This window comes from Protobothrops mucrosquamatus, unplaced genomic scaffold (assembly GCF_001527695.2).
Source record: "Protobothrops mucrosquamatus isolate PMUCROS unplaced genomic scaffold, P.Mucros_1.0 scaffold243, whole genome shotgun sequence".
Classification (NCBI taxonomy): Eukaryota; Metazoa; Chordata; class Lepidosauria; order Squamata; family Viperidae; genus Protobothrops; species Protobothrops mucrosquamatus.
This window is the reverse complement of record NW_015386593.1, coordinates 599,316-612,718: the sequence shown is the minus strand read 5'-3', so window position 1 is coordinate 612,718 and position 13,403 is coordinate 599,316. Positions and strand designations below refer to the sequence as shown.

The following is a 13,403-nucleotide window of genomic DNA, read 5'->3' as shown; positions in this document are numbered from 1 at the left end:
CGTGGGGAAACGTTCCATTTTCCAACATTGAACTACTAGTAATCTTGCAGCAGTTATCAAATTCAACATCAAATCCATTTCTTTTTTATCCAAATCTTCCATAAAACCCAGCAAAAATATCTGCGGCTTAGTAGATGTTGAAAACATGGTAGTATCTATAATTAATTTTTTTTATATAAATGTCATGGAGATTCTCAGTCATCCAGGTCATGATGATGACAACCATAAGTTTTTTATACTGCTTTCTACAAGGTCAACAACCCATTGCGGTTTGCAGTATGAAAATATTAAAAAGCAGTGAAAAATACAAGGTAAAACTCTGCGCAAAGCGTATTCTTTAAAAATGTAGAGTGAAAGGGGGAAATAGGACCCCTTGCCCCAAGCCAAAGGTAAGATGAACAAGCTGTTGCTATATTCTTCCTCTCCTCCAGGCAAGCATTTCTATCAGCATGCTTGGAGCATAATGTTAGCTGGACTCATATTATTCATGCAAGGGGGAATCAACCTTTGAGCGAAACCAAACATGGATGTGAATGTGCCAAGTACTTCTTACATGGAAAGAAAGCAAAAGAAAAATATATAAAATCCTTCAAAAGGGAATTAGATTTCTTCTTCTGGGGAATAATGAATGTTACCTATATTTCATTCTGTCTATGAGTCATCCAAATATTATGATCGAAAAGTCCATTTTTTTCCTACAAAAATTGTAACAAGATAGCTTTCTATCCCTAGTCTGAACATGCAGCTAAATGAAATTATTGTACCTCAGTAACCAGGGAAATGTGTTTGTGTGTGTGTGTTATTGTTTTTAATGTTTGTATATTGGGTTTTTACTTTTTGTAAGCCACCCAGAGTCATTGAGGTGGCCATATAAATTCTCATAAACAAACTAGGATTCACACACCAACAGCTCTTGGTTTTAAAATAGAGGAACAGCAGTGATTTATTTTGTACAATAACTTGTTCCTGATCTAAGCAGAACCTGCTTTTTACCAGCTTACCTAAAAGGAGGAAAAAAAGGAGAACTGTTTATGAACATGTTGCTTGTCCTTATTTTGCTTTAGTTTGCTTATTATTTACATACAGATACATTCATTTCATAATATAAACGTCTTTAGCATAACTGAGCCTTTAAGCATCCAGGAAATTTTGTTTTGAGTGTTTTATGAATAACACAGATATCTCCTTTGTCTCTTCTCCCCAGACTTGAAAAAAAAAAAGGTAAATCTAGTTTATATAGCCACATGTCTAATTTAGAAAATCAAACAGCAACCTTCCTTTATTTTTCAGGACTAAATGCATTATGGATTGTTGGATTAAAACATTTTCCAGAATATCATATGTTGCAAGAACTTGAGTTCGGTAGAGGATTTAGTTATCGAGAGCCTTTATATTTTGGAAACCCTGAATTACCAAGCATGTTGAGAAGAACCATTGTAAGTTTTTTCACAGCAAAATGAAAAATAAAAGGAAAGCCAGGTCAGTTTTTAATTAATGAACACTGTTAAAATTTTGTAACAATGACCGGTCTGCATTTATTGTTTTGAAGGACACTATTATAGAACGAGAATGCTGTAAAGTTTGCTGCAAATGTTTCGGGGAAGATGGAAATCAAGGGATTGCTGGATATCCTGGAAATAAGGTAAGATTTGAATAGTTAAGGAAATTATTTTCAAATTATGTTGATTAATGCTTATGTAGTACAAGATGGAGTGATAATGTGCTTTTAAATTTGAAATCATCATTTGGATACTGCTAATTTATTGCTTGATATAGACAGTCTTTGCTTAATGATCATTTGTTTAGCAGTTGTTCCAAGTTACTTCAGTGCTAAAATAGTGACTTACTATTAGTCCCCACACTTACAACCATATGGCAACCATCATACATTTATGAGAGTCATAGTGTCCCACAATCATGCAATTTTCTCTTTGCAATTTTCCCAACTAGTTTCCAACAGGGAAATTCATTACTTCTAACAAGCAAATTCAAATGGGAAGCCAGCAGAGATCACAAGTTGGGGTCACATGATATCTCACTTAATGACCATGAATGATTTGCTTAATAACTGCAGCAAAAATTATAAAATTGTGTGTGATGTCGCATGTAATGATTGTACCAGGTAATGATGAATTTTCTGATCCCTCATGTTTTTAGCTCCCCCCTTTCTGCTAATAAAGAACGTAAGAGAAACTAAGATTGCATGATCTATAGTAGGGGTAGGGAACAACGGCCCCTTTATGAATTATGGACTTCAATTCCCAGAATTCCCATGGGTAGATGATCTTCTACCCATGCTCTACTAGACTCAGATTTTCTTCACAGCATTCTTTGTAGCCATATTACTTAGGAGTTCTGGGAATAATAGTTCAACAGATATCGAGGGCAATCTGACTGGAGAAGCTTATCTTTCCATACTCTTAATGCTCAGGACTTCAAATGGCAAGCACATTTTGTTATTTGACAGGGCAAAACAAAGTACAGCAAATTGAATTTAGTATTGATGTTTCAAACACAGCATGCGTAAGAGGAAAAATGAGTAAAAGATAAATACAAAATGGATGCAAACCAATTTTCTATATTTCTCCAGTTACTTTCACAACCTCTGAATGCATCAAACAGAAATGTATAAAATCCTCCAAATTTCAAATGTGCTGTAAAAATCATAGTCTTTGATCGATATAAATCGTCATTCCAAGCATCCCATATGTTTTAGCCAGCCAGTTTTCCCTGGTAACTTCTAAGATTTGAAAATGAAATGAAACAAAATAAGATTCACTAACTATCTTTGCAGTGTTCTGTGAGATGGTTTAATAACTTCTCCAGTGAGCAATGGGAGAAAAATTTAATAGCACAAAGACAAAGTTGAGCTGGAAATATAATGCTTCTTAGGTATTTAAAAACTTTAATAAATTGTCATTAATTTATTGAAGACCACTTTTTGTAAGAAATTATTGATTCTCTATGGGAAGAATAAGGAGCTATGAGATCAGACAGTGTGACATTACGTCTGTATCTGTAGCCAGAAATTGAATGGTACAACTGAATTTAGGTTCGTAATTGGAGGCATCTACATAACTGGAGGAATCTGCGGATGTAAATCTACAAAAAGATCCTTAAACCTTATTACGGGTAGTCCTTGACTTACAACAATTCATTTAGTGACTGTTCAAAGTTACAACAGCACTGAAAAATGTGACTTATGATTGTTTCTCACAGTTATAACTGTTGCAGCATCGCCAAGGTCACGTGATCAAAATTCAGATGCTTGGCAACTGGTTCATGTTTACGACCGTTGCTGTGTTCCAAGGTCATGTGATCCTCTTTTGCAATCTTCTGGCAAGCAAAGTCAATGGGAAAGCCTGATTCGCTTAACAACTGGGTTACTAACTTATCAACTGCAATGAGTCATTTAACAATTGTGCAAGAAAGGTCATTAAAGGGGGCAAAACTCAATTAACAAATGTCTCACTAAAATTTTGTGCTCAGTTGTGGTTGTAACTGAGGACAACCTGTGTTTGCTTTAATAAAGCCTCACTAATTAGGACGTTGGAGGAAAAAAGCATCTACAGCTTAAGAATTGAATGTAGGAATTGCTTTGAGTTCCATATCGCATGAATCCATAGTCCTTTTATATAAAAAATTCTTGGCTGCCCAAGCATTTTTTATGCCTGCCGTATAATTTAGGATACACAAATCAGTGTCTTTTTTGCTATTACGTAAGTGTCAGAAATCCTTGCTGAATTAATGATGTTAATTAAACTTTTATAGATAGCTTTAGATCTATCTTCTGGATAATTCTGTCATTTGTTATTTCCATAAAATTGTTTCTATCTAACTACAAAGCAACATATACAGTCTTCAATGTGGAGGTTGACAAATGGCAATTTACTGAAGTTCACAACAAAGGGAAAAAACTCTTCAATCACTAGGTGGCAGCTATATCTTTTTGCTGCCATCTAGTGGTTATTTGATTTTTTTCAGTCATATATAAGCAGGGCTTTTCAACCAGTTGTACGGGTACCACCTGTGGTACATTGGCACCTGGCAGGTGGTACGTGACATCCTAGAAAAGTAGTGGGGGAGGGGAATGAGCTGAACTGGTGGCAGCACCGCACAAACCTGAGTGAGAGATGGCTGGAGCTGCAGGGCTGTCAGGGCTCAGCGGAAGCACCAGGATCAACGCCTGGCTCCAGCTGGAGCTCGGTGCTGATCCTGGTGCTTCTGCTGAGCCCAGAAGAAGTGCTGATCAGCTGGAATGTTGCAGCATCTCCAGGGTCTTGTGATTTACATTCAGATGCTTGGCAACTGATTCATATTTATGACAGTCACAGTGTCCCAGGGTCATGTGAAGTAACCAAAACCTGCTGCAACCACCCAACAGACGGGGAATAAAAACCAAACACCCCCACCCCACCCCCGCTGCCAATCCTCAATAGAAATGCTCACAACAATGAAAACCTTGGACAGGAGGAAGAGCGCCACCAGGTGGGCAGGCAGGTGTCTTGCTCAGCTGTGCCTTGGGGGGACTTTTTCAGTGCCATTGTAACTTCGAACAGTCACTAAGTGAACTGTTGTAAGTCGAGGACTACCTGTACTTTATCACTTTTTCCCTTTTTTTTTTTGGTCATCAACTTTTTGACACCTTGCTAGGCGACTGGTGGTACTCGGATATTGCCATATCCTAAAAGTGGTACAATGGGTGAAAAGGTTGAAAAGCCCTGAAATATAGTAATACTGGAGATGGCTTCTGGATTGATTGGCTGATAATACCTCCCCCTTGAGTTTCCTGCTCCTCCAAGCCCATCTTTTTAATTTATATTATTATATTTTTACTGTTTTATTGTTTTATTGCTTTCCTATTATTATGTTTACATTTTGTTTTATCATTTTTTTCTGTTTCACTGTTGTAATCTGCCCAAAGTAGCCTCAAGCTAGATGGGTGGTAAATAAATTTAACAAATAAATAAAAAAATAAAACCTTATTTTCTGCCTAAATAAATAAATGAATAAATAAAATGATTGCAGAGAGAACAGGAAAATGCACTGAGACATTTACAAGCCAGTCCTGTTTTTTTAAAAAATTTAAAGAACCAATAACTCTCTTTCTCATTAGCCAATATTAAACCATCATGAGGAGGGGAAAACTGCCGTTTGGTATCATTTGTATTGTAAATGACACTGCACATATTAATTGGTGAGATCTGGGCAAAGGAATATTGTCTTGGCATGTAGCTTCCAGATAGGGATCTTAGCCTGCCCTGGATAGCATGAAAATGCTTGGAGAAAACTGCCTTCACTGTTAGTTGGGAATGACTTGAATTAAACTAAGCTGCTAACCTATTCGATGTCTTCACTTTTTTAGAAAAAGAATTATGCAAAAGCCTTAATTGGCCAAAGTCATGATGAGTGGCAGAGGACGATGTTTATAGGTCTATTTAGTGATTAATCATGTCGTATAAAAGATTATAATTTAAAATGTAAAAAAAGTTAATCATAAGGATAATGAATTAACAAATGAAGCAGCTGAAAGAAAAACAAATACATAATGTGTCTATGAAATTAATAGAGAAAGGTAAGGGGGTAATAGATATGATTGAAGATGGTATATTGAGATGGAATTGCTGAATATATGCTGGAAATGAAGCAGTAGGGTCAGTCGTGAAGGAAAGAGCTAAAGGACTAAAATGTATGTGAGACTAGCAAAATCACTTAAACAGAATAAAAACAATATCATGACAGGGTTGCAAAAATGTTCATTGCAATTAATGTAGAAAATTAGTCTTTGCTATATGCAAGAGCCACTATGTGTCCTGTCCCCCCCCCAAAATTGCAAACTGAAATGAAAATTCAAATAGGCACTCACAATATACCAGACATTAGTAATATAGTATATTATATTACTTATAGAAATGACCCCCTTGGTTCACTGATGTGATGATACCAGGACACAATTTAATTGATTAAAAAACCTGAAGAAAATAACAGAATATTGTAATTTACAAATTAAGATTGAAAGATGGTGCAAGAAAAAGTAGATTGTCATGTCGGGTATAATTAGAGGTCTTAGTGCAGTGTTAAATGATTCACAAAATATTTTGCACTTTTATTTTTTTTTACTTCTCTTTGCATCATTAATTTTGTAAAAGATTGCTCTCTTGGGACAATAGACATGTTATGATGTCTTCTTGAATCCTTGGCTAGGAACTGAATAATTGTGCCAGCCCACAATTGATTTGAATGTATTTAGATATTTGGATGGATAAAATAAATAAGAATCACAAATATCTTTTAATGGTATCTCTTTGACACTAGTTTGTATATGAACATTAAGCTATGTAACAGATTATTTGCTTTTGGCATAACATATTGTTCAAATGTGGTCCTATGTGCTTTGAATCCTGACTGTTCTTTAGCCTCACCATTAGAAAATATTTGGATTGAACTGTGGAGTCCCTAATGCTCTCTTATTTTCTTGCAGACATTTCATTACTCAACTGGTAACATTATCAGTGCTATCTAATTGAGTAATGAAAGGGAATGAGGTTTGCTCTTTGTTTATATAAAGTGGCTCTACTTCCTTCTAGCACTGATGATGTTATCTAGTTGGGCAATGAAATGTCTACAAAAATGTTCTTTGGTCTTGTTGAGCTTGGTCAATAGACTTTAATTAAGGAATTATTATACATTTCAAAATAAGAACATACAATTTGGGTATAATAATTTACTGATAGCAAAGTATCCTGTTGATTGAGGAATGCATTTGCTGAAGTGCAGAAGAAAGAGCTCTGCTATCAATAAGATGCAACACTATACTGAATTAAGTTTGACTTTGTCCTTCTTGTTATCTTTCAGGGAAAGATAGGCTTTGGTGGCTATTCAGGCCATCCTGGTGAAGAAGGAGGAATTGTAAGTAACACACCAAGCAGTCTTATTCAAAGAATACATTGTGGTCACTTAAGATAAGACCACCTGGAGTTATCCCTAGCAATCTACATTAACTCTTATTTCTGTAACATTCTAAGAGAGAGAGAGAGAGAGAGAGAGAGAGAGAGAGAGAGAGAGAGAGAGAGAGAGAGAGAGAGAGAGAGAGAGAGAGAGAGATGGGGGGAGGGAGAGAGGGAGGCGCAGAGGCACATAGACAGACAAATAGTTCTGTGACAGGCATTTATAAGATGGAATGTGTCAGTCATATGGAAGAGGGTTTAAAGAATACAGCAGATCTTAATGCCTCAGTTGTAGATTACTTATGATCACTGATCAAACAAAGCTTATTATAAGGAGAATATAATATAAAACTTAGGTGATGGAGAAGAAGATGAAATACTAGCAATCTGTACATCTGAACTATACCTCTGAAAAAGATTGCTTCATTTCTTCATTCATCAGGATGTGTGTTCATTCAGGTGTCTGTATGTGCTTCTTAACAAGCATGTGCAGTTAGCTCAAATTTGAAGAACAAGTTCACAATCTAAATATATCTATAGTATTAAAGAATTAGTTTTTGGTAGTATTTGTCTATCTCATAAGTTAATCTTACATTATTTAGTTATTATTGTTAGGTCTGATTCAGCAAAGTCTGCATTTCACAGCATGTAGTCAGGAGACAACTCAGCAATTTTCAGCAATTTTAATTAGAGACATTAACCATATATCCTTCAAAGAGAAGGCAAATGTATCTAAGGGATTGGGCATATTCAAAGGACAGGTTTTCCAATTTTTCACTTTTTTATTTTGCTTTAGGGAAATCGTGGTCTGTTGGGTTCTAATGGAACGCAAGGAGAAGTTGGATGCTCTGGGGCTAGAGGTCCCAAGGCAAGTCTTGAAACCATTTTCCAAAGGGATCACCTTAGGTGTTCTTGTGACATTACACTTCATATTATTTCATTTCTTATTACCTTGGTGTGGTTCCAATGTGTGCTCCTTTCATTTTGAAAAACGATTTCATAGTTCTCTTCCACTTCAAGAAATGAGAATGCACAGGTATCTGTAGATACACAATGATGTGTTTGACACTCTGCTTATGTGATGTACATAAAAAAAAGAAAAAGTGGAAGTTGAATTGCATTGTTGTGGCTGCCTTCGAAATAATTTGACCACACCCTGTGTACTCCCATATTATAATGTGTGCATTTTTATCCAGTAAATTATATTTGTATTTACCAAAAGGAAGATGTCCCTGAGAAGATGAGAAAAATAATCTCCTCTCAAAAAAGGAAAATTGAACACCAGCAGTAGCAGCAACAACAAACATAATATAACAAGATACAAAGTTTGCACATGGCTCAACTGTTCTAATTTGCCAGCTAGAGTTGCTGGCTCCTATCAAAACAAGAGTTGGAGATTTTTTTTTTCACCCAACAAATGTGCTTGGTATATAATATCCTTGTTCACAGGGCTTTGAACACAATGAATGGGGGAGGGCACATAAGAACATCAGATTAAAAGTCAGTAGGAATCTTATGGGTGGTAAGAAATGCATTGCTTTCTGTGCTTCTCTGAACAATAAAAAATGAGAAAGAAGCTGCCGGGTTCCTAATGGTGAGGTGAACAATTGCTGGGAATGAGCATTTGAAGTATCACTATACTGTAAGGCAGTATAGAAAAAAAAATCTGCTAATCCCATTACCTGAATGCTAATTTGCATTTCTGATTATCTAGTATTTCTAGTTCAGAAAAATACTCTATGTTTGGAAATTTGTTTCAGGACTTCTGAATTTATTCTGTGTAACACCCAGTTTCTTCTACATTTCAGGGAGTAAGAGGATATAGTGGAAAAAAGGTAGGCAAATTTTTAAAATAGAGAAATAAAACGCTTTCTTCAAAAGATATGAACTGGAAGATTTATTTTGATTATTATTACTATCTTGTAGTTGGTAGGTATGGACTTTTTGCAGGCACTGTATAAGGGCACCTCCACAGCTTCACTATTTTTATCTCATCATCTTTCAAAATCAGTCTAAAGATGGCTTGTCATTCTTTTCACTTCTGCTGTATGGGGCGTGGTGGCCTAGCAGTTAAGATGCTGGGTTTATCACTGGAAGGTTAGCAGTTTGAGACCCAAGTATCATTTGATGGGGTGAGCTTCTGTTCTTGCCCACCTCCTGCCTATCTAGCAGTTCAAAAGCATGCAAATGCAAACAAATAAAGGTAGCACTTGGGTGGGAAGGTAACAGTGTTCCTTGCACCTTGGCATCTAGACATGTCGGCCAAAGACAATGCTGGCTCCCTTGACTAAGAAACATCCCCTAGAGTTGAATAGGACTGGATAGGGGAAAGTTTTATCTTTTTCCCCCACTTCTGCTGACCTTGCAATGCTGAGAACAAGGAACAAACAAAATTACACTTCCACCTCAAGTCCTGAGAAACAAAATGTCTTTCCCTCTTGCTGCATGTGAGTGGGGAAAAAAAAGGTACTTGATTATAACATCTTTTTCCCTTTCATGTCTTTCATATTATATGTCATATGAAATTGTTCATATGAGTGGGAGATACAGAATCATCCAGCTACATTACTCTTGAAAGACTAGTCTAGGAGAAAATGGGAGAGCAAAGCTTTCAAATACAGTGATGAAGTCATGGGACCATGAAGGTCCAGACTTGCTCTCAAAGTGGCCCAGAATTATTAGGTGAAAGTGACTTAATTTGAGTAGGGCTTTTATTTTTTTCTTTATCAGTATATTATTATTTATGGTTTGTCACACAATCAGCCAGATATTCAGACTGGATTTGGCATTTTTGCCTGCCTATCAAGTCCTTCCCAATGATCTGGGATAGGCAGATATTGATGTTTGATGGTGTTACGCATATTGTCTCAGGATGTAAACTGTTCCAAATAAAGCTCCATTTTGCAATTGACTGATAATGAATTTGTCAATGCCGATGGTTATTATTATTATTATTAGATTAGCAGAACCTCATCAGAACTATTTGGTTGTATCTAACATTATGTATATGTCAGTGCTGGTTTATCATGCCTTTGAGGATACTTAAGCTATATTCGGAGGAAGGGAGAAAAAGAATGTGTCATGCATGGAAGGCTTCTTATTTGATGCTGCAAAAATAACAAAGAATTTCATACTTATATTTCCTTCAACAGGGTGAAGCTGGTAATTCCGGGATTGATGGCAGTTATGGACAGGAGGTATTTATTCAATATATTTTTATCCTCCATATACATACATACATACTTACGTACATACATATAGTGCAGTGATGGCGAACCTATGGCACCCATGCCAGAGGCGGCACTCGGAGCCCTCTCTGTGGGCACACGTGCCGTTGTCCCCGCCTCGCCTCCCCCCATGACTCCCTCCTCACCAGCAGCCCCCCTGGAGGAGAGTCGCCCCCGAGTGTGGCCCACATGGAGCAGCACAGCCAAGGACAAGGCATCCAGGCAGCGTAGACAAGACTCTGCCCTCACGCCCCATCCCGCACAGTTGATGCTGCAGGGTGCAGGCAGAGGGCGTGGCTGCCACGATGCTGCTGGGCTGCCTGGGCGATCTGTGGCGGGCCCTGGAGGCGGTGAGTGGTCCTGCGGACAGGTGGGGTGGGGGAATGGGATGGGGCGGGGCAGGGGGTGGAGCAGGGGCGGAGCCAGTTTTTGGGCACTTGGTCTCTAAAAGGTTCACCATCACTGATATAGTGTTTTATAAATAACTCAAGGAAGCAAACATACATAGTATTCCTTTCTTCTCCTATTTTCCCCATAAAAACAACCTTGTGACATGGGTTGGATTGTGAGAATGTTACTGGCCCAAAGTCACCGTAGTGGCTTTCATACTTAAGACAGGATTAGAACTCAGTTTCCTGGTTTCTAGGCCAGCACATTTTGATGAGCCCATTTTTATGTAGATGATTTAAAGATGCATATAGCTTCTGAATAAATGCAGAATTGAATTAAGTCACAAAATCGATCATCTGTTTAAATGTTACAATCTAATGAATACTTCGTAAAAGCGACTTAAAAAAGGATTAGACTCACAAAGGCTTTCCAGATGTCTTCTGAAAGATTGGAGATCATCTCTAATCTAGATCTTTTAAGAAACATGTTTCATAAAGTTATTGAATTACTATCCTTTTCTTTTGGGGTCTAGGGAGAACAAGGAGTTCCTGGATCACATGGACAAAAGGGCCACTCAGGACGAAGGGTAAACTAAATTCTATGTTGAATGTATTTATGAGCAGGGGGCACTATAATCTCTTGCAGCTTTCCCTAATTTGTCACTTCCCAGATCTCTTGAGATCACAACTCCCAGAATTTCTTGCTGGTGATTCTCCTATATATAGTGTCGATGCACCTGAAAGAGGGGAAAACTGCTATATAGTATTGTCAGCAAGCTTCAAACTTTTTGCAGTCCTGTGAATTAATGATTATATGATAAATAAATGCATTATCTACACAGAGAGACTGATTAATGCCAATTGATCTACCCCAAGGGGCATCAGACACAAATGCTGCAACCCAGCTTAGAGTTAAATGACTTTAAACCACTTCCTTTCCACTTTACTACTATGAACATGATTACAGACCTAGATGGTGAGCATCAAACAATGACTGGGATGATATAGGCGGGTGAACATTAAGTGAACTCTTCTTTCTTCTCTTCACGGTTAAAGGGTAGAGAAGGCCCTAGAGGAGAACATGGTGAGCCTGGACAGCCTGGAGCAAGAGGAGACAGTGTAAGTTAAGAGCAGTTATTGTTTTAGTTTTAAAAAGCAAATTGAATGAAATGACAATAATTAGAAATAACAATTTTAGAATTATTTTTTGCATGAGAGAGAGAGAGAGAGAGAGATATGGGGGGAGGGAGGGAGAGAGGGAGGCGCAGAGGCACATAGACAGACAAATAGTTCTGTGACAGGCATTTATAAGATGGAATGTGTCAGAGAGAGAGAGAGAGAGAGAGACCTATAATAATAGGATGTGGCTATTTGGGCTACAAAGTTAAGCACTACTGGACCTCATTAGTGCTTGAACAGGAGAGTATTAGGGAATACCAAAAATGTAACTTTGGCTGGGGAGTTGGGGAAAAAACCCACGGCAAAGCCATGTCCTTATTGTTGCTGATATCATTACAAAGATATTTGTGATATAACCGGTTTTTCTTAACTTGATATTTCTTCCTTTCTGGAACTGCACTCTTTTCAGTCTTCTCTTGCAGTAGCTGGAAAAGGTACCACCATGTTTTGCACATGTCTGGAGGCCTCTTCCAGTTGCTGACTCTCAAAGAAAGCTGCAGAGAAGGTATCAAAGCAAGCATTTAAGAGCAATGGGACCATTTGTCTTGGTTGCCTAAATCCTCTCATTGCAACTTCAAAAGCTCTTTCTTTCTTTCTTTCTTTCTTTCTTTCTTTCTTTCTTTCTTTCTTTCTTTCTTTCTTTCTTTCTTTCTTTCTTTCTTTCTTTCTTTCTTTTGCATAATTGAATGCTTTTGTCAGGAAAGCTATGATATTATCCGTATAGTACAAAGTTTGGCACAGACTTACTGTATTGTTCTGTTCCATGCTTACATGAAAACGTTTGTAACTGCTTTGTAAAATTGATTCTGGTGCCAAAAAGTTCTTTGGAAGGTTTTTTTGTTTTTTCTTTAAGTAGGAAGTTTCTGTAAGTTGGAACTGATCATAATTGAAAAACTGGAAATAACACTGAAGGAAGTTTTATATAACTTTGTGGCAGATTGCTCATCTAGGTGACTATCTATTCTAATTTACACTATGCAGCCCTGAAAGTGTTCTAAATTTTTCAGTTCTAATCTAATTTAATGCTCAAGAACCACAAACCATATAACAATAAATACAAATAAGGAATACAAGAGGCCTTGAAGCTTCCCAGCAACAGTTATCAATTGTTTAACAAATTGAACTAATATTGCAGTGTTTCAACTCAAGTTCTGCCCCTTCTATACATGCATCACGACATTGCACACATCAATAAAAGGAGAGGAGTTTACGATGTGTCACTGTTTTCATAACCTGGTAAAAGGTTCCTTTGTGGTTCATGCAAAGAGTTGAACATAGAATCAGAGTCAAGGTACAAACCAGGAATAAGGACTTGTCAAGCCTCATAGGATCAATAGAAATGCCAAAGTGTACATAAAAACTTTGAAAACCTCTTGATTCAACCAAGATTCAAGTTCAAAAGAGTACTCTATGTAGACTTCCTAATCAGGAGGAGCTAATGCATGTCATTTCTTGTATATACATTTTATTTATTTATTATTTCAATTTATATCCCGCCCTTCTCCCGAAGGACTCAGGGCGGCTCACAACATTATTAAAACAAAGAAAGACCCACACACCCCACCGAATAAAACCAAATTAAAACCAAAATTTTTATGTTGTGATAATTAAAATTTCTAAAAAACCCAGTTTAAAAATCCTCCCTAGGCCAGGCCCGCTTG

General features: G+C 37.2%; 1 protein-coding gene across 1 annotated transcript in view; it reads left to right on the top strand.

Moving 5' to 3' along the window:
* Positions 1 to 13,403, top strand: part of LOC107286071 (collagen alpha-6(VI) chain-like) — an 80,086-nt gene that overhangs the window by 47,419 nt on the left and 19,264 nt on the right. Inside the window, exons 14-20 of the mRNA XM_015814366.1 lie at positions 1,291 to 1,436; positions 1,550 to 1,642; positions 6,856 to 6,909; positions 7,744 to 7,815; positions 10,100 to 10,144; positions 11,097 to 11,150; positions 11,620 to 11,682. Of these exons, the coding sequence (XP_015669852.1) occupies positions 1,291 to 1,436; positions 1,550 to 1,642; positions 6,856 to 6,909; positions 7,744 to 7,815; positions 10,100 to 10,144; positions 11,097 to 11,150; positions 11,620 to 11,682 (527 nt within the window). The remainder of the gene's footprint in view (positions 1 to 1,290; positions 1,437 to 1,549; positions 1,643 to 6,855; positions 6,910 to 7,743; positions 7,816 to 10,099; positions 10,145 to 11,096; positions 11,151 to 11,619; positions 11,683 to 13,403) is intronic.